General features: G+C 42.3%; 1 protein-coding gene across 6 annotated transcripts in view; it reads left to right on the top strand.

Annotated features, from left to right (window-relative positions):
• SLC2A3 (solute carrier family 2 member 3) overlaps positions 1 to 19,684 on the top strand; it is an 89,096-nt gene that overhangs the window by 11,337 nt on the left and 58,075 nt on the right. For 5 of the 6 annotated variants that reach the window (XM_042991719.1, XM_042991716.1, XM_042991717.1 and 2 more), the window contains exon 3: positions 12,227 to 12,325. The exons of the other annotated variant lie outside the window; for it this stretch is intronic. In XM_042991719.1, coding sequence (XP_042847653.1) covers positions 12,227 to 12,325 — 99 coding nt within the window. The remainder of the gene's footprint in view (positions 1 to 12,226; positions 12,326 to 19,684) is intronic. 6 annotated transcript variants of the gene reach the window in all.

Raw genomic sequence — 19,684 nt, forward strand, 5'->3', positions numbered from 1 at the left:
CACTTGTTAATACAAATTTCGTGGTCCCACCCTACTGGCATTCTGAGACTCGGCAGGTCTAGGGAGGAGCTGGACATTTGCTTGTCTACCAAGCTCCCAGGAGATGCCCACGTGGTCCCTCCATGGATGATCACACTTTGAATAACACTGGATGAAATAAGGCATTGGCTGCTTTAATATTTCCCGTCAATGCCATAATGACTGTCACAGTGCTGTCCCTGAGGAGCGATGTGCTCTCAGATTTTGCCTGTTGCACCACTGTAAAAATTTAAGATAGGTTAGAGATTAGCTTTTCTCTTGCCGAGTAGGTGAAAGTAGTGACAAGTGGGAAAGAAAAAAGAGCAAACCTTTTTTTTTTTTAAGTTTATGTATTTATTTTGAGAGAGAGAGACAGAGAGAGCCTGTGTGTGAGCAGGGGAGGGGCATAAAGAGAGGGAGAGACAGAATACAAAGCAGGCTCCATGCTGTCAGCATAGAGCCCAACTCGAGGCTCGAACCCATGAACCATGAGCTCATGACCCGAGCCAAAGTCAGATGCTTAACAGGCTGAGCCACCCAGGTGCACCAAACTAGGCACACATTCTTAAGAAAAGCAGTCTTACGAAAGAAAACACATGAAAGTTGGAGATCAGGAAAATTATTTCATTAAAAATGGGTTGGAAGGGCTAAGTGAAATAAGCCATACAGAGAAAGACAGATACCATATGTTTTCACTCTTATGTGGATCCTGAGAAATTTAACAGAAACCCATGGGGGAGGGGAAGGGAAAAAAAGAGGTTAGAGTGGGAGAGAGCCAAAGCATAAGAGACTCTTAAAAACTGAGAACAAACTGAGGGTTGATGGGAGGTGGGAGGGAGGGGAAGGTGGGTGATGGGTATTGAAGAGGGCATCTTTTGGGATGAGCACTGGGTGTTGCATGGAAACCAATTTGACAATACATTTCATATATTGGGAAAAAAAATGGGTTGGAAGGGAAGGAAGGGGTGAGTAGGTCCTGCGTAGGGGATTTTGGAGGCAGTGAAACCATGCTGTATGATACAGAGGGGAGATACAAGTCATTATACATTTATCCAAACACCAAGAGTAAACCCTAATGTAAACTGTGGACGTTGACTGATAATGATGTGCCACTATAGGTTCATCAACTGTAACAAATATAACATTCTGGGGAGGGATGTTGGTAATGGATCTTGAAACAAACAAACCAAAAAACAATAGGGGCGCCTGGGTGGCTCAGTCGGTTAAGCCTCGGACTTCAGCTCAGGTCACGATCTCATGGTTCATGGATTCAGCCCCTCATCAGACACTGCGCTAACAACTGAAACCTGCTTCCTGAACCCTGTTTTGTATCCTGTGTCTCCTTCGCTCTGTGTCCCTCCCCCACTCGCGCTCTGCCTCTCTCTCTCTCTCAGAAATAAATAAACATTAAAAAAGAAAATTAAAAAAAACAAACCAAAAGCCCTGTCATCAGAAAATAAATAAGCACTGCAATTGACATAACTATCTTAAAAGGGTGTAACTCATGTTGGGTTGCCTAATGTCCAGAGTGGGAGGTAAGGGGTTACCCAAGGAAGTGATGAAGTCATTTTACTGAGCAAATGACACTCTTCGATTTCCAACACTACAAACAAAGAGAAAGGCCTCTGAGGGAAAGTCCACCTGTGGGATGAACTGTCTACTGACCTCTGGCAAGTAACCTTCACTTCCGGGGCTTTGTGGCCCTCGGCACCAACAGCTCAGAACTTTACGATTTCCAAAGCACTTTAATGTAGGTTATTTAATCCTCTCAATAACTCCATGCCTAGCTCTGATGCTACAGAACTAATCCATAAAGCACAAATCAGCCAAGGTATACAGGTTTATAATAGGCCCTTTCACTTTATACAATAAATTCTTTCAAACATCTGAAGCTGCAAAGTATAAAACAAATTCTTTGTCATAATGGAAGCTATTGTATGCTTAAAACATAACAATTTATGACTTTTTCGATATCCACTAGCAGATTTTCTTTTATAATTATGTTTAATTCACTACCAAGTATTTTTTCCTATTTTTCATTGCTGTAGCTGAGAGAGATGGACGGGGGCGGGGAATGACCCAGAAGTATGGTGGGTGACTGGGATAATGTACACGTGTAATCAACACAGATAATTGAAAATTAAGAGCATCATATTCCTCAGCCTAAGAAGGCACGGAGAGCTTTTATTTACTGATAATTGCATTAGGTACTTTGCCACTTTTTCCGATTTAATCCTCTTGACAATGTATGAGATGGAATAGAACTTCAGCTCCCTGGTTACGGTTGTTGCCAGAGAAAATAGTTTTTCCGTGTAGGTATGTCTCAAACATTGCATGGGCACATTAACACTATAAAAAGTATTCATTATTCATTTGAAATTCAAACGTAACAGCATTCTGTTTGTTTGGTTTTTGCTAAATCTGGCAACTCTTCCTGTTTCTGTTATCCCTCATGCTTAGAATGAATTACTTTTCTTCAAAAAACACATTGCAAAAAAAACCCACTTTGCAACACATTACACTCCTTCAACGAATTGCCTACCTAATAAAGGCCTATCTCAGAGATACTGCAGGTGCAGTTCCAGCCAGCACAGTAAAGCGCATATCACAATCAGCTAAGTCGGATGAATTTTATGGTTTCCCGGTGCATATAAAAGTTATACGTACACGATACTATAGTCTATTAAGTGTGCGCTAGCTTCATGGCTGAAAAACACAATGTACATTCCTTAATTAGAAAAATACTTCAGGGGGCTCGTGGGTGGCTCAGTTGTCAAGCATCCAACTCTTTCAGTTCCGGTCATGATCTCACAGTTCATGAGTTCCAGTCCCACGTGGGGCTGACAGGCAGAGCCTGCTTGGGATTCTCTGTCTCCCTTTCTCTGCCCCTCCCCGGCTCATGCACTCTTGCTTGCTTGCTCTTTCTCTCAAAACTAAATAAACATTTTTTTTTTTTTTTTTTAATACCATAGGGGCACCTGGGTGGCTCAGTTGGTTAAGTGTCCGAATTGTGATATTGGCTCAGGTCATGATACCGGGGTCATGGGATCGAGCCCTGCATTGGGTTCTTCACTGAGTGTGGAGCCTGCTTGAGATTCTCTCTCTTCCTTCTGCTCCTCTCCACCCCGCTAAAATAAATTTTAAGAAAAAAAGTTCTTTAGGGGTACCTGGGTGGCTCAGTCGGTTGGGTGTCTGACTTCGGTTCAGGTCATGATCTCACGGGTTGTGAGTTCAAGCCCCGCGTCGGGCTCTGTGCTGACAGCTCGGAGCCTGGAGCCTGCTTCGGATTCTGTGTCTCCCCCTCTCTCTGCTCCTCCCCTGCTCATGCTCTGTCTCTCTCTATCTCTCAATAATGAATAAACGTTTAAAAAAATTATTAAAAAAAGAAAAAAAAGTACTTTATGGCTTAGAAATGCTAACCATCCTCTGAACTTTTTGCTGGTGGAGGGTGTTGCCTTGATGTTGATGACTGATCAGGGTGGTGGTTGCTAAAGAATGGGGTAGTTATGGCAGTTTCTTTCTTTCTTTCTTTCTTTCTTTCTTTCTTTCTTTCTTTCTTTCTTTCTTTCTTTCAATAAGTTGTAGGCCCAATGTGGGGCTTGAACTTAAGAATCCTAGATCAAGAGTTTCATGCTCAGGGTGCCTGGTGGCTCAGTTGGTTAAACGTCTGACTCTTGACTTCAGCTTAGCTCATATCTCAGTGTTTGTGAGATCAAGCCCCACATCAAGCCTTGTGCTGACAGCATGGAGCCTGCTTGGGATTCTCGCCCTCTCCGACTCTCTCTGCCCCTCCCCTTCTAGATCTCTCTCTCTCTCTCTCTCTCTTTCTCTCTCTAAAAATAAACTTGGGGAAAAAAAGAGTTGCATAGTCTACCAACTGCCAGATGGGCACCCGTGGCATTTTCTTAAAATAAGAAAACAGTGAAGTTGGCCCCATTGATTGGCTCCTTTCACAAATGATTGCTCTGTAGCATGCGATGCCATTTGATAACATTTCACCCACAGTACAACTTCTTTCAACGTTTTTTTTTTTTTAACGCTTTTTTTTTTTTTTTTTAATTTATTTTTGGGACAGAGAGAGACAGAGCATGAACGGGGGAGGGGCAGAGAGAGAGGGAGACACAGAATTGGAAACAGGCTCCAGGCTCCGAGCCATCAGCCCAGAGCCTGACGCGGGGCTCGAACTCACGGACCGCGAGATCGTGACCTGGCTGAAGTCGGACGCTTAACCGACTGAGCCACCCAGGCGCCCCTTACTTCTTTCAAAATTGGAACCAGTCCTCTCACACCCTGCTGCTGCTCTATCAGCTCAGATATATGTAATGTTCGAAATCGGTTGTGGTCATTTCGACAGGCTTCACAGCGTCTTCAACAGGAGTAGATGCCATCTTGAGAAACCACTTTCTTTGCTCATCCGCGAGAGGCAACTCCTCATCTGTTCAAGGTTTATCTTGAGATTCCAGCAACTCGGTCGCAGCTTCAGGCTCCACTTCCGATGTAGTTCTCTTGCTGTTTCTACCACACCTGCAGGTCCTTCTCCACCGAGGGCTTGAACTTCTCAAAGTCATCAAAGAGATTTGGAATCACCATCTTCCAAACTCCTGTTCACGTTGATACTTCAACCCTTTCCCACGAATCACAGATGTTCTTTAATGGCATCTAAAATGGTAAATCCCTTCCAGAAGGTTTTCAATTTACTTTGCCAAGATCCATCGGAGGAATCACTGTCTCTGCTAGCTAAAGCCTCACAAAATGTATTTCTTTTTTCTTTTTTTCTTTTACTTTTTTTAATGTTTATTCATTTTTGAAAGACAGAGAGAGACAGAGCACAGGCAGGGGTGGGCGGAGAGAGAGGGGGACACAGAATCTGAAGCAGGCTCCAGGCTCTGAGCTGCCAGCACAGAGCCTGACGCGGGGCTCAAACCCAAAAGCCATGAGATCATGACCTGAGCCAAAGTCGGACGCTTAACCGACTGAGCCACCAGGTGCCCCACAAAATGCATTTCTTAAATAAGACTTGAAGTGGACTTATTCTTTGATATGCACCCTGCAGAATGGCTGTTGTGCTAGCAGGCGTGAAAACAGCAGGAATCTCATCGGACATCTCCATCGGAGCTCCTGGGTGACCAGGTGCGTTGTCAATGAGCAGTCGTGTTTGGAAAGAAGTCTTTTCTTCTGAGGAGTAGGTCTCAGCGGTGGGTAAGATATTCAGTAAACCATGTTGTAAACAGATGTGCTGTCTTCCAGGCTTTGCTCTTCCAGTTACAGAGCACAGGCAGAGTCGAGTTAGCAGAATTCTTGGGGCCCTGGGACTTCCAGAATGTGCACGAGCACTGGCTTCAGCTTAGTCACCAGCCGCATTACCCCTTGCAAGAGAGTCAGCCTGTCCTCTGAAACTTCGAGGCCAGGCACCGACTTCTCCTCTGTAGCTATGAAAGTCCTAGGTGGCATCTTCTCTCCGTAGAAGGCCGTCTGTCTACACTGAAGTTCGGTTGGCTGTTTAGCGTGGCCGCCTTCATTAACTATCCGAGCTAGGTCTTCTGGACAAGTTGCTGCAGCTTCTACGTTAGCACTTGCTGCCTCACCGTGCACTTTTATGTTATAGAGATGACTTCTTCCCTCAAACCCCCTGAACCAACCTCTGTTAGCTTCAGACTTTTCTTCTGCGGCTTCCTCGTCTCTCTCAGCCTTCATCGGATTGAAGAGACTTAAGGCCTTGCTCTGGATTAGGCTTCGGCTTAAGGAAATGTGATGGCTGGTTTGATCCTCTATCCAGACCTCTAAAACTTTTTCCATTATCAGCAATAAGGCTGTTTCATTTCCTTATCATTTCTGCGTTCACTGGAGTAGCACTTTTCATTTCCTTTTCATTTCCGAGAATTTTTCCTCTGCATTTATAACCCTTTGATGCAAGAAGCCTGTCTGAACTTTGAACATGCCTTCCTCACTAAGCTTCGTCATTGCTAACTTTTGATTTAAAGTGAGAGATGTGCAACTCTTCCTTTCACTTGAACAGTTAGAGACTATTGTAGGGTTATTAAGTGGCCTAATTTCAATATTGTCATGTCTTGGGGAATTTGTGTCTTGGGGAATAGAGAGGCCCTAGGAGAAGGAGAGAGTTGGGGGAATGGTCAGTCGGTGGAGCAAGTCAGGACGCACACATTTATACATTAAGTTCACCATCTTTTATGGCACGGTTTGGGGCACCCCAGAACAATTACAGTAGTAATATCAAAGATCACCGATCACAGGTCACCAAAAGAAGTATGATAATAACGACAAATTTTGAAATATTGTGAGAATTACCAAATGTGACAGATACAAAGTGAGCAAATGCTGTTGGAAAAATGGTGCCAATAGACTTGTTCAACGCACTGTTGCCACAAACCGTCAGTTTATAAAAAACACAGTATCTTCAAAGCACAATAAAACAAAATGCAATTAAAAAAAAAAAAAAAGGTATGCCTGTAATTTTGTCCTACTGACGATTATATTGGCAGAGGAGCCAAAAGTTAGAGGCGGAGGGTTGTTAATGCTTTAGATAACTTTTACAGGACTCTACTGCGAGAACTGTAGGAAATCCCAGAAATTTACCTTCTACTATTCCAAGATTTTTCTGAGGCTCGAGTCCACAGTCCTAACTTCAGTGGAGAATGATTTATTTCTCTTTACCGATCAACCTGACGAATAGACATGTTGGTGAAATCTTACTATGAGAATTGTAAATTTTTTAAATTGGAAGAGACTTTACAGATTGTGTAATTTTTGCAGTTTCCAGAACCGGGCTCCGACTCTCTCTTTATTTATTTATTTTTATTTTGTTAAGTTTATTTATGTATTTTGGGAGAGAGTGAGAGCAAGCACAAGTGGCAGAGGGGCAGAGAGAGAGGGAGAGGGGATCCCAAGCAGGCCCAGTGCTGTCAGTACGGAGCCTGACATGGGGTTCAAACTCAGGAACCATGAGATCATGGCCCGAGCCAAATCCAGTGTCAGACATTTAACCGGCTGAGCCACCCACGCGCCCCTGACTCTGATTCTTAAGCAAGAGCCATTGTCTCCAGGACTTTGCAGGTGGGGTTTCCCATGCCTACTGCCAGGGAGTGTCAGCACACCTTACCTTTCCCCTTTTCTTGCCTGTGCTCCCTCCCAGACACCTCTCCCTGTCTGAGTACCAAACATTCCAAATGTTTTTTGTTCTTAGGTTGTAATATGTTATCTATGGCTCCAAAGTGGCAGTGATAAAGGAGGAGGAAAGTGATATGGAACAATCAGAGATGAAAATAAACATGCCCCAGACATGAGACAATCCCCTTGGTGAAACTGTGACAGGCCTGAAGAAGTCTAGTTCTTCCCAGTGAGGGAGAGAGAGACAGGGGAAGGTCAGTCTGCACAGGCTCCTTGTAGTGGCTAAACGTGAGGTTATTCTTCCAAAACCAATAGGATTCAAGGCCGTGAATGCTAAAGGACAGTAAATGTCAAGTTAGTCAGCACCTGATCTCTAATGAATATGTAACCTTGCCTTTGTTGTGGAGAAACGAACTGAGATTAGCTGAAATATTTTCTAAAAGACTTTCTTCTACAAGGAGGGTCACCAGCTCTCAGAAAGGGTTTTCTCCATGATCAGATAGGACATGTCTAGAAGCTTACAGTGGCTTTAATCCATAATACATCTCTATGGGTATACAGAGATTAGTGCCAAAGACTCAATATATAATAGTTGATCAGTAAATGTTTATTGAATAAACACCCCCAGGTCAGGTTCTGTATTATTTTTCCTGCTTTGTCACAACTATTTCTATGGATTATTTTTGTTGTCTGTAGTTTAGGAAAAACAAAATCAAACAAGTAATCATACCATCTGCCTCTCAGGGAAATTTACTTGAAAATAGAGGTTTACATCAGATGTACGTATTAAGTCCTTTCATGCCTGATATTCTTTTTTTTTTTTAGATTTCATTTATTTAAAAAAATATATTAAAAAAATTTTTTTTAATGTTTATTTATTTTTGAGACAGAGAGAGACACAGCATGAGCAGGGAAGGGGCAGAGAGAGAGGGAGACACAGAACGTGAAGCAGGCTCCAGGCTCTGAGCTGTCAGCACAGAGCCCGACGCGGGGCTCGAACTCACGAACTGTGAGATCATGACCTGAGCCGAAGTCGGATGCTTAACCGACTGAGCCACCCAGGTGCCCCTAAAAAAAATTTTTTTTTAATGTTTATTCATTTTTGAGAGACTGAGAGAGAGACAGAGCATGGGTGGGGGAGGAGCAGAGAGAGAGGGAGACACAGAATCTGAAGCAGGCTCTAGGCTCTGAGCTGTCAGCACAGAGCCCGACTCAGGGCTTGAATTCACTAACCTGATCATGACCTGAGCTGAAGTTGGACGCTTGACTGACTGAGCCACCCAGGCGCCCATGTAAGATTTATTTAAGTAATCTCTACATCGAGTGTGGGGCTTGAACCACAACCCCGAGATCAAGAGTCGTGTGCTCCTTTGACCAAGCCAGCCAGGCCCCCAATCTTTACCTGATATTCTGAGCCCACCTTCCAGTCATCACCCTCTGTTAGTATGAAAGCCCCTAACTAGTCTTAGTAATCTTAGTAATCTTTCTAAAATTTGTGCTCATGTTATTAGAGTGCTGAACCTGCTAGCTGTCTCTGGTACTCAGAATAAAGTCCAAACTCCTTCACCTAGCATATTAAGCCTTTTGTGATATGATCCCTACTTAACTTCCCGGCCTCTTCTCATCCCTTGGCCCTCTACACTTCAGCCATGCAGACATTTTGGCAGGTTCACAAACATACCATACTCTATCCTTCGAGCTCTTTCTCACACAGTACCCTCAACCTAGAACACTATTTTTTCCTATCTCTCTCCCTCCTAAATTGTCAGGCCTTCAGGTCTTTCTCAACTTATCTTCTCAAAGAGGAAACCTTCCTGGTCACTACCACACCCTTCCTTCTGCCTGAATTTTGTATCTCTTCCCCAAGTCCCCCATGCAAGACCGGAAGTCATGCACTGCTGAGGGGGGGGGGGGTTATTCACATAACTCTGTCGTGCATGGTGACATGGGGTGTGCAGACACGATCTGCACAGTCATGTGGGGTCATCATGGGAGTTGATGAGTCTTTTAAGTCTCCCGTGTTTCCATCTCTCATAAGTCTGATAATTCAGTACACACGGCCTATTGCCATTCTGCCCCACACGAGGGCTCCTTTACAATTCTAGGCCCTGTACTGAGTGCTGGGAGAAAACGAAGGGAAACTAAAGAAATTAATGTGTATATTCAATTTTAAAACATAACAAGGTTGTGGATAGTCCCATAATGGAACTGTAAATGTCAAAAAAAAAAAAAAAAAAAAGTTCTGTGTAAGTACTCCAGAGAGATTATTGTTTCTGGGCATTGGAAAGAGCACAAGTGGAGGGACATTTGAGCTGGGCCTTGAAGGGATGGCCACTGGCAGATACAGTAAATAACCATGTTTCAGACAGAGAAAATATAACACAAAGAGTATAAAGGTAGTCTGTGTGACCCGATTAGATAGGAGTGAATGAGGAGGCTGGAAATAAAGTCAGTGGTGGAGGGTTTTGAGTGCTTCATTAATCAATATGAATTTTATATTGTAGGCAGCAGTCATTGAAGAAGTTTGAGTACAACCAGTGATATAATTAGTTCTGTTTAAAAATATTTTTCACTATTATTTTTTACTACCAAACAAAGCACACCTATTCTTTTTTTCTCTCTTCATTTGTTCCACAAAAATATACATCAGATAAAGCAAATGGCCTCTATAATCCCACTCACTAGAGTTAACCATTTCGTATAATGCTCCATGTTTTTCCTGTGCACATGTGCATGTGTTTATGTATAACTTATTCATTCCTAAGAATGAGATCATTCTCGTCTTTTATGTTTATTTATTTATTTATTTATTTTTTGAACGTTTATTTATTTTTGAGACAGAGAGAGATAGAGCATGAACGGGGGAGGGTCAGAGAGACAGAGGGAGACACAGAATCTGAAACAGGCTCCAGGCTCTGAGCTGTCAGCACGGAGCCCGACACCGGGCTCGAACTCAAGGACCTCGAGTTTGTGACCTGAGCTGAAGTCGGCCACCTAACCGACTGAGCCACCCAGGCGCCCCTATGTTTATTTATTTTGAAAGAGAGAGAGCACCTGCACACACGAACAGGGTATGGGCAGAAGAGAGGGAGTGAGAGAATCCCAAGCAGGCTCTGTGCTGTCAACGCAGAGGTTGATGCAGGGCTCAGTCTCACAAACCTTGAGATCATAATCTGAGCCACGATCAAGAATCCCGATGCTCCACTGACTGAGCCACCCAGGCACCCCAGAAAGGAGATCATTCCAACCATGCTTTTGGCCACTGCCTTTTTGGAGGTAATAAGTATCTTCTATGAGGAGGCAGATCACACAAACATGATCAACTGCAACAAAAACGTGAGCATATGTAACTATATCCTACTTCACTAATAACATTCAACATAGAAATGATACCCTATTTTTACCTATGAGACGAGACAAATTTAAAAGAATGATCAATATTTAGTTTTGGCAGGGATATAACAAGACACTCTTTATGGATGTGGTGGGAATAAGAATCAGGACTTTAGGAAAGGGAAACCTAGCAATTCTATTCAGAATTTAAAGTATATCTACCTTTGAGGGACACCTGGGTGGCTCAGTCAGTTAAGCATCTGACTCTTGATTCCGGCTCAGGTCATGATCTGGCGGTTTGTGGGCTCAAGCCCTCCACCGGGCTCTGTGCTAACAGCGCAGATCCCTGCTTGGCATCTTCTCTGTCACCCTTTCTCTCTGCTCCTCTCCCACTCCCAAGCATATGTGCGTGCTCTACCTCTCTCTCAAAATAAATATGCTTCAAAACTTTTTAAAAAATCTGTATCTACCTTTGAAATAACAATGTCGTATCTGTAAACTTTTCCTATAAGATTCTCTGAGAGACGTTCGTAGTATAAATGCACAAAGATGTTTATTGCAGACTTATTTGCGATAGAAGTGCATCCTAAAGGAACGATAAATTGTGGTGTCCCCTACCATATTATGGGCTACTGTGTAGCATATCGAAATGTACTGATACAAAAAGAATGTTTTTGATATGTTGTTAAAAGAAAAAATATCCGAGTGGTAAGATGGTATATGTATTTATAGAAACCGTTCTAAAAATCGTACATCTAGACAAGCAGAAAGCATGGGTATGCATTCGTCTATAACGTGTGTATGTGTATGTGTGCTCATGTGTTGTGTATTACACCCCCAAAGTTGAACCCTTGTTAATGTCTATAACGTCTGTATGTATATGTGCTGTGTATTACACCCCCAAAGTTTAACCCTTGTTAATCTTGAAATTGAACAGGAATGCAGTGAGTCTTTCACTTTTTACTTTTCATATTTTTAAGTAAAAAAATACATTTACAAAAATGAACATACGTTATTTTAAAAATACACAGTGAAGAAGGGCACCTGGCTGGCTCAGTCAGTAGAGCATGTGATCTTGATCTCAGAGCTGTGAATTTGAGCCCTGTGTTGGGCATAGAGCTTACCTGGAAAAAAAAGAAAAAAAGGTAAAATATACAGTGGAGAGAGGCGCCTGGGTGGCTTAGTTGGTTAAGCGTCCGACTCTTGATTTTGGCTTACGTGATGATCTCACGGTTTGCAGGTCGGAGTCCTGCGATGGGCTCTATGCTGACAGCGTGGAACCTGCTTGGGATTCTGTCTCTCTGCCCCTCCCCCACTTGTGCTCCGGTGCACGAGTATGTGCATGCTCTCTCTCAAAATAAATAAATAAAACATTAAAATATATATATACAGGGAAGAAGCATATACCTAGACATGTTTCCTTTTTTCTTTTTTTAAAACCATTTTTTTTTAATGTTTATTTTCGAGAGAGAGAGACAGAGTGCAAGCAGGAGAGGGGCAGAGGGAGAGGAAGACACAGAATCCCAAGCAGGTTCCCAGCTCCAAGCTGTCAGCACAGAGCTGCACTCTGGGCTCGAACTCATGAACCACTAGATCATGACCTGGGCTGAAGCTGGATGCTTAACCAACTGAGCCACCCAGGCGCCCCTACCTAGACATGTTTTCAAGTCCATATATATACTTATATTTTATTCTTTTTAATAAGGACATAGTATTTTATTGATACCTATACTATTTATTCCTTCTGCAGTTATTGAGAGCCTACTCTACGGCAGATACCAAGCCGGGCATTGAAGGAAACAACAAGCACTTAAAACAGATTAACAGAGAAGAGTCTTCTTTAGGAAGAGTGAGTAGGGAAGTCCTTTCTCAGTAGTGACATGGAAGCTGGGACCTAAAAAAAATATGCTAGCCATGGGAGAAAAAAGCATTCTTGGCAGAGGGAACATATATAGACAGCCCTAAGGTGCAAGAGAGCTTGGTGTTTCCTGGGGAATTGAAAATAATATCGATGTAGTTGTGACTGGTATGTTAGGGAGAATATATAGTGCAAGGTGAGATTATAGGTAACATTTTTTTTTTTAAGGTGGCTCCACGCCCAATGTAGGGCTTGAACTCAGGACCCTGAGATTAAGAGTTGTGTGCTCTACTGTGCTGACAGCTCAGAGCCTGGAGCCTGCTTCAGATTCTGTGTCTCCCTCTCTCCCTGCCTCTCCCCTACTCACACTCTGTCTCTCTCTCTCAAAAATAAATAACGTATACAGGGGCGCTTCGGTGGTTTAGTTGGTAAAGCGTCCGACTTTGGCTCAGGTCATGATCTTACAGTTCATGAGTTCAAGCCCCCCATCGGGATTTGCACTAACAGTGCAGAGGCCGCTTCAGATCTTCTGTCTCCCTCTCTCTCCTCCCCTCCCCGGCTCCCACGCACGTTCTCCTTCTCTTTCTCGAAATAATAAATAAACACTTAGAAAAAAATAATAAAATGAATGTTTACAAACTTTACATGTATTGCAAGTGTCTATTTTCTTTTTTTTTTTTTTTAATTTTTTAAATGTTTATTGTTTTTTGAGAGAGAGAGAGAGCACGGGTAGGGGAGGGGCAGAGAGAGGGAGACAGAATCCCAAGCAGGCTTCATGCTGTCAGCACAGACAGGCACCCTGCAAGTGTCTATTCTCCAAAACCTTAGCCAGGCCTGGGGATTGTCAGTCATCATAGTTTTTAACAATCTCGGTAGGGAGAACAAAAGCAAAAACAAAACCCTTTTTCTTTTCATTTGTTTTGTTCCTAAGTTTGGATGTCTTTTTGTTTTGGCCATTACTGAATCTTCCTGTACACGTGCTTGTTCCTGTGCTTGGCCTGTTATTGTCTTTCATTGTTCACTTTCTTTTATTGCTATGAAAGAGCTCTTTGTATATTATGAAAATTAAGCCTTTGTCATATGAGTTGCACACTTCTTTGCCAATTTTTTAAAATTTTATTTATTTATTTATTTAGTTTTAATTTTTTTATGTTTATTCATTTTTGAGAGAGAGAGATAGAGTGCGAGCAGGGGAGGGGCAGAGAGAGAGAGAGAGAGAGAGGGAGACACAGAATCAGAAGCAGGCTCCAGGCTCTGAGCTGTCAGCACAGAGCTCGATACGGGGGCTCGAACTCCTGAACGGTGAGATCATGACCTGAGCCGAAGTCGGACGCTTAACCGACTGAGCCATCCAGGGGCCCCTTAATTTATTTTAATTAATTTATTTATTTATTTTGAGAGAGAGAGAAAGAGCAAGTCAGGGAGGGGCAGAGAGAGGGGAGAGAGAATCCCAAACAGGGTGTGCACTGACCCTATGCAGGCTGATGCAAGGCTCAAAGCCGCCAGCCATGAGGTCATGATCTGAGACAAGTCGGATGCTTAACTAACTGAGCCACCCAGGTGCCCCAGTTTTGTTTTTTTGTTTTTTTTTTTAATTTGATCATGTTTTATCACATAGAGAGTTTTAATTTTAGGGGCACCTGGGTGGCTCAGGTGGTTGAGCACCCAACTCTTGATTTTGGCTCAGGTTATGATCTCACGGTTCTTGGGCTCAGGCCCCACACCGGACTACCTGCTGGCAGTGCGGAGCCCGCTTGGGATTGTCTCTCTTTCTATCTGTCTGCTACTCTCCAGCTTTCACCCCCTCCCAAAATAAATCAATAAACTTAAAAAAAATGGAAAGTTTTCATTTTCTGTGGTCATGTTTATAAGGTTTACTCTTTATAACTTGCATGTTACAGGTTTTGCTGAGAACAGATCTGTATTTTAAAAAGGCGATTATAGTGATAATGAAGTATATGATTATACCTGGGGAAATTGAAGAAAATGGGACCAGTTGGTATTCACTGCAAATTGAAGCAGTGACTGACTATGAGCATGGGGAATAGAAGACAGATTTGAGGGACTTTTTTTTTTTTTAAATATAACAGCTTGATTGAGATACAGTTCATAGCATATAATTCACCTACTTAAAAAAAAAGTGTTACAATTCAAGGGTTTTTAGTATGTTCCCAGAGATTCACAACCATTAATCAATCTGAGAACATTTCATCACCCCCAAAGGGGCCCCACAACCATTAGCAGTCTTTCTGCATTCCTCCTTAACCTCTCCCAGCCCTTGGCAACCACTAAGGTACTTTCTGTCTCTCTAGATTTGCCCATACTGGACATTTCATGAATGGAACCATAAAGTACAAGACCTTTTGGGACTGGCCTCTTTGACTTAGCATATTTCAAGGCTCATCCATGTTGTAACATGTACTTCTTTCCTTTCTGTGGACAAATAATATTTAATTATACGATGATAATCCTGCATGTGTTTATCCATTGATCGCTTAATGAACACTTGGGTTTTTTTTTTCCATTTTTGACTCTTATGAATGATACTGTTATGAACATTATTATATATTTTTTTATTTTGAGAGAGAGAGAGAGAGAGTATATGGCAAGCAGGGAACGGGGCAGAGGGGGAGAGGGAGAATCCCAAGCAGGCTCTGGGCTGTCAGCACAGAGCCTGCAGCGGGTCTCAATCTCACAAACCATGAGATCATGGCTGAGCTGAGATCCAAACACTTAACCAACTGAGCCATTCAGACGCCCGTTATGAACATTCTTGTGCAAGTTTTTATGTGGATATAAGTTTTCACTTCACTTGGGTATTTACATTGGAATGAAATTGCTAGGTCATACAGTAATTCTGCATTTAATTATTTTCCAAAGCACTGCACCATTTTACATATACACCAGCCATATGCAAGGATCCTCATTTCTCCATATCCTTGGAACAATTGTTATTTTGTCATTTTTATTATAGCTGTTCTAGTGCATATAAATTGGCATCTCAATATGATTTTAATTTGCATTCCCTCAAAGACTAAAGATGTTTCTTGCTTATTGGCCATTGGTGCATCTTCTTTGAAGGCATGTCTGTTCAAGTCCTTTGCACATTTTTAACTGGATTATCTTTTGTTGAGTTGTAAATTCTTTTTTTTCTTTTTCTTTTTTTTCTTTTTGGTGAGCTCTGTGCCCAATGTGGGACTTGAAGTCACAACCCCAAGAGATCACAAGTCGCATGGTCTACTGACTGAGCCTGCCAGGTGCCCCGAGTTGTAATCTCTTGTATATTCCGTTTATGTTCTTTATCAGATATATGAATTATATTTTCTCATTGTATAGGTTGTTCTTTCACTTTCTTGATGGTATTCTTTGGTGTTTTGTTTTTGATGGTATTCTTTGAAACACAAAAGTTTTATGTTGATGCAGTTCACTTTATCAAATTTTTCTTTCCTTACTTGTACTTCTGATATTATAACACAAAAAGCTTTGTCTAACCCAAGTCAAAAGTGTTTATATTTAGATTTGTGAACCATTCTGAATTAATTTTTAAGTGAGGAAGGGATTCAACTTCATTTTTATGTTCATGGATATCCAGTTGTAACGGCACCATTTTCAAAATAAACTTTGCTCTTATCAATAACTAGGCCAGTATTGAGGGACATTTTTTTAAACTTTTTCTTTCTTTTTTTTTTTTTTTTTAATATTGCCAAGAGAGAGAGAAACAGAACATGAGCAGGGGAAGGGTAGAGAGAGAGGGGGACACAGAATCCGAAGCAGGCTCCAGGCTCTGAGCTGTCAGCACAGAGCCTGACGTGGGGCTCGAACTCATGAACCGCAAGATCATGACTTGAGTGGAAATTAGGTGTTTAACAAACTGAGCCACCCAGGAGCCCCTAGGGACATTTTTTTAAAGCAGACTTAAAAGTACTTGACAGTTGGAAAGTGAAGGAGACAGAAACGTCAGAAATTTTAGTTTAAGAACTAAAATTAACTTCATTAACCATTAATGGTAACTTCATTAATCAAAGTGGAGAAATCAATTAGGGGAGGAAAAGCAGAAGCAGATTTGGAAGATCTGTTTTGAGCATACTGAACTTGAGGTACTTATAGGGTATCCAGGTGGAGATTCACAGCAGGCAATTATAAATTTGCTATGGAAATCAAAAGAATGTTTGGAGTAAAAGCCAAATTTTGAAGTCCCTTCTGTGAGTGAGGTTGAGACCACTTGAGAATCGGTTCAAAGATGAACCTGATGTTTAAGAGTCATTGAAGAAGAGCCCAATGGAGAAAGAAAAAAAGTGGAAATTAGAAAAGTTGAAGACTACCTAGAAAATGGTGTGGGAGCTGAGAGAGATTGAGGTTGGGGAGGGGGGGGCTCATTAACAGTTTAAATGATGAAAAGAAGGAGGCACCTGGGTGGCTCAGTCAGTGGAGCATCGGACTTTGGCTCAGGTCATGATCTCACGGTTTGTGAGTTTGAGCCCCGTGTTGGGCTCTGAACTGACAATGTAGAGCCTGCTTCATATCCTCTGTCTCCCTCTCTCTCTGCCCCTCCCCAGCTTGTGCACTCTCTCTCTCTCAAAAATAAATAGACATTAGGGGCGCCTGGGTGGCTCAGTCAGTTAAACGTCTGACTCTTGGTTTCTGCTCGGGTCATGATCTCACGATTCGTGAGTTCAAGCCCCACATGAGGCTCTGCGCTGACAGTGTGGAGCCTGCTTGGGATTTCTTCTCTCTCTCTCTCTCTCTCTCTCTCTCTCTTCTCTCTCTCTCTCTCTGCCCCTCCTGTCCTCTCTCTAAATAAATAAACCTAAAAATAAAATTAAATAAATAATCTTTTTTTTTTTAATGATGAAAAGAGTATGCATTGGACGATAGCTAAGAAGGCCACTGGTTTTACATTAGGTTATTCGTGTCTTTTGCACCTGAAGCTTCAACAGAGAGGTTGCAGTGGAATGTGGGGAAGAGTGCTTGAACCTTCAAGCAAAAAAAGTTTTTTCCTTTGGAAATTATTGCTAAAGACTGTACCTACCACAAGGAGGGCAGAGTGCTTTTCTTTTGCTCTAATCCTGTCCCTATACTCCAAAACTTAAAACAGCTCAGATAAGCCTTGGAAAGCAAGACTTTCCAAAGACTAGGAACAAAAAAAAGAAAAAAAGAAGATTGCAACTTACGATTAATAGATATTTCTCTCGGGGTGCCTGGGTGGCTCAGTCAGTTAAGCGGCTGACTTGGGCTCAGGTCATGTTCTCTTGACTAGTGAGTTCGAGCCCTGCATCGGGCTCTGTGCTGACAGTTCAGAGCCTGGAGCCTGCTTCCGATTCGGGGTCTCCCTCTCTCTCTGCCCCTCCCCCACTCACGATCTGTCTCTCTCTCTCTCTCAAAAAATAAACCTTAAAAAAATTTTTTTAATACATACTTCTCTTTCAGTGAAGTGGTTCACTGAAGACTTATCTTCCTGAGAAGCTCTTGGCCTCGTTCCATTTATCAGAGGCCAACTGTCCCTTGTACCTCTTGGGAGGGTCCTCAAACACATCAAACTCAAAGTCTCAGGGAACGAGGTCCAGTTTCCTCGTACATATGTGTAAGAGCTCTGGCTTCCTTTTTCTGGACTTAACCTCTTTTCTCCAGATAAAAGAACGTCTACTTCTTTGAAGGAAACCATACCTTCTCACAAGTATGTCGCCATAGGCACAGGCCATAGCCTATTTCCATAAAATAAATAAGTTTCAGTCATACCAAAGATATCGCTAAGTAGCAGGTGTGTAATTTCATACAGAGGTCCGAACTTCTATGCGGACCACTAGCTATTCTGATATATGTTGATGCTGAATAGGAGAGAAAGAAATAGAAACAGGAAGTATAGAGTCCTCTTTGGAGGAATTTGACAATGGAGAGTACCTTGACAGAGTCCGCTAGAGAAGATGAGGTATAGGAAGGATGAGAGTATTTCAGGAGCGGGTACTTTAGAATTTCATTGGTAATGGGGCACCTGGGTGGCTTAGTCGGTTGGGTGTCCGACTTCAGCTCAGGTCATGATCTCGCGGTTTGGGAGTTCGAACCCCGCGTCGGGTTCTGTGCTGGCAGCTCGGAGCCTGGAGACTGCTTCGGATTCTGCCTCTCCCTCTCTCTTTGCTCCTCCCATGCTCATGCTCTGACTCTCTCTGTCTCTCAATAATAAATAAATGTTAAAATAAAAGAATTTTTAGACTTTCATTGGTAGTAGGAAAGGACATGCAGAAGGTGAGAAATTTAAGGCAGAAAGGGGAATAATGGATGGAACAGTGTCCTGGATCATGGACCATAAGTTTGAGCCCCACATTAGGTGTAGAGATTACTTTTAAAAAGTAAATAAAATCTTTATTTATTTTTTTTTAATTTTTTTTAACGTTTATTTATTTTTGAGACAGAGAGAGACAGAGCATGAACGGGGGAGGGTCAGAGAGAGGGAGACACAGAATCTGAAACAGGCTCCAGGCTCTGAGCTGTCAGCACAGAGCCCGACGCGGGGCTCGAACTCACGGACCATGAGATCATGACCTGAGCTGAAGTCAGACGCTTAACCGACCAAGCCACCCAGGCGCCCCTAAATAAAATCTTTAAAAAAGGAGAAGGACTTATTGCAATAGAGCAAGTGACAAATTATGATGGTTTTCACAAGGGTGGTGCAGTGGAGATGGGAGAGTAGAAGAAATCTGGGATATTTGGGAGGTAAAGCTGACAATACTTGCCATTGTATGAAAGGTGGAAGGTGTGAGAAGGAGGGAAATCCTGAATAGCCCCTAGCAATTTGGCTTTTGCCATAGGGCAATGGTGATCATGTTTACTAAGATGGAGAAGGCTAAGGAAGGAAAACATTTGGAGATTTGGAAGAGGAATCAGTATTCCTATTTTGGCTACGCTTAGCTCAAGTTGCTCTCTCAGGTAAGAGAGAGAAGACAGGCAATAGATTCATGACTTTGGAAATCAGGAGGCAAGTCAGTAATGAGAAACTTACTGCCTTACAGTTACAAAGCAGCTCATTATATTTTCAATAGCTCTAATTACTAGAAAGTTATTTCTATGATATTTGTAATATAAACGTGATGCCTACTTCTCTCGGGATACTGAAAAGTACATATTTGGGGAAGCACACCAAATATTTGGAGACGACGTTCATGTTCTACCCATCGTCTTCATCTCTAAGCTAAATAACCCTAGTTTCCCTCAGCTTCTCTTCATTACCTTGTTTCCAAATACTTCATCATCCTGGTCACACCTTTTGTGAAGTAGGATGCCAAGGGACTTAAAGTGACCTGGATAACATATCCCAAACATAGGACCAATAGCTTTCTGACTTGTTATTCTTTCAAA

This window comes from Panthera tigris, chromosome B4, assembly GCF_018350195.1.
Source record: "Panthera tigris isolate Pti1 chromosome B4, P.tigris_Pti1_mat1.1, whole genome shotgun sequence".
Taxonomy (NCBI): domain Eukaryota; kingdom Metazoa; phylum Chordata; class Mammalia; order Carnivora; family Felidae; genus Panthera; species Panthera tigris.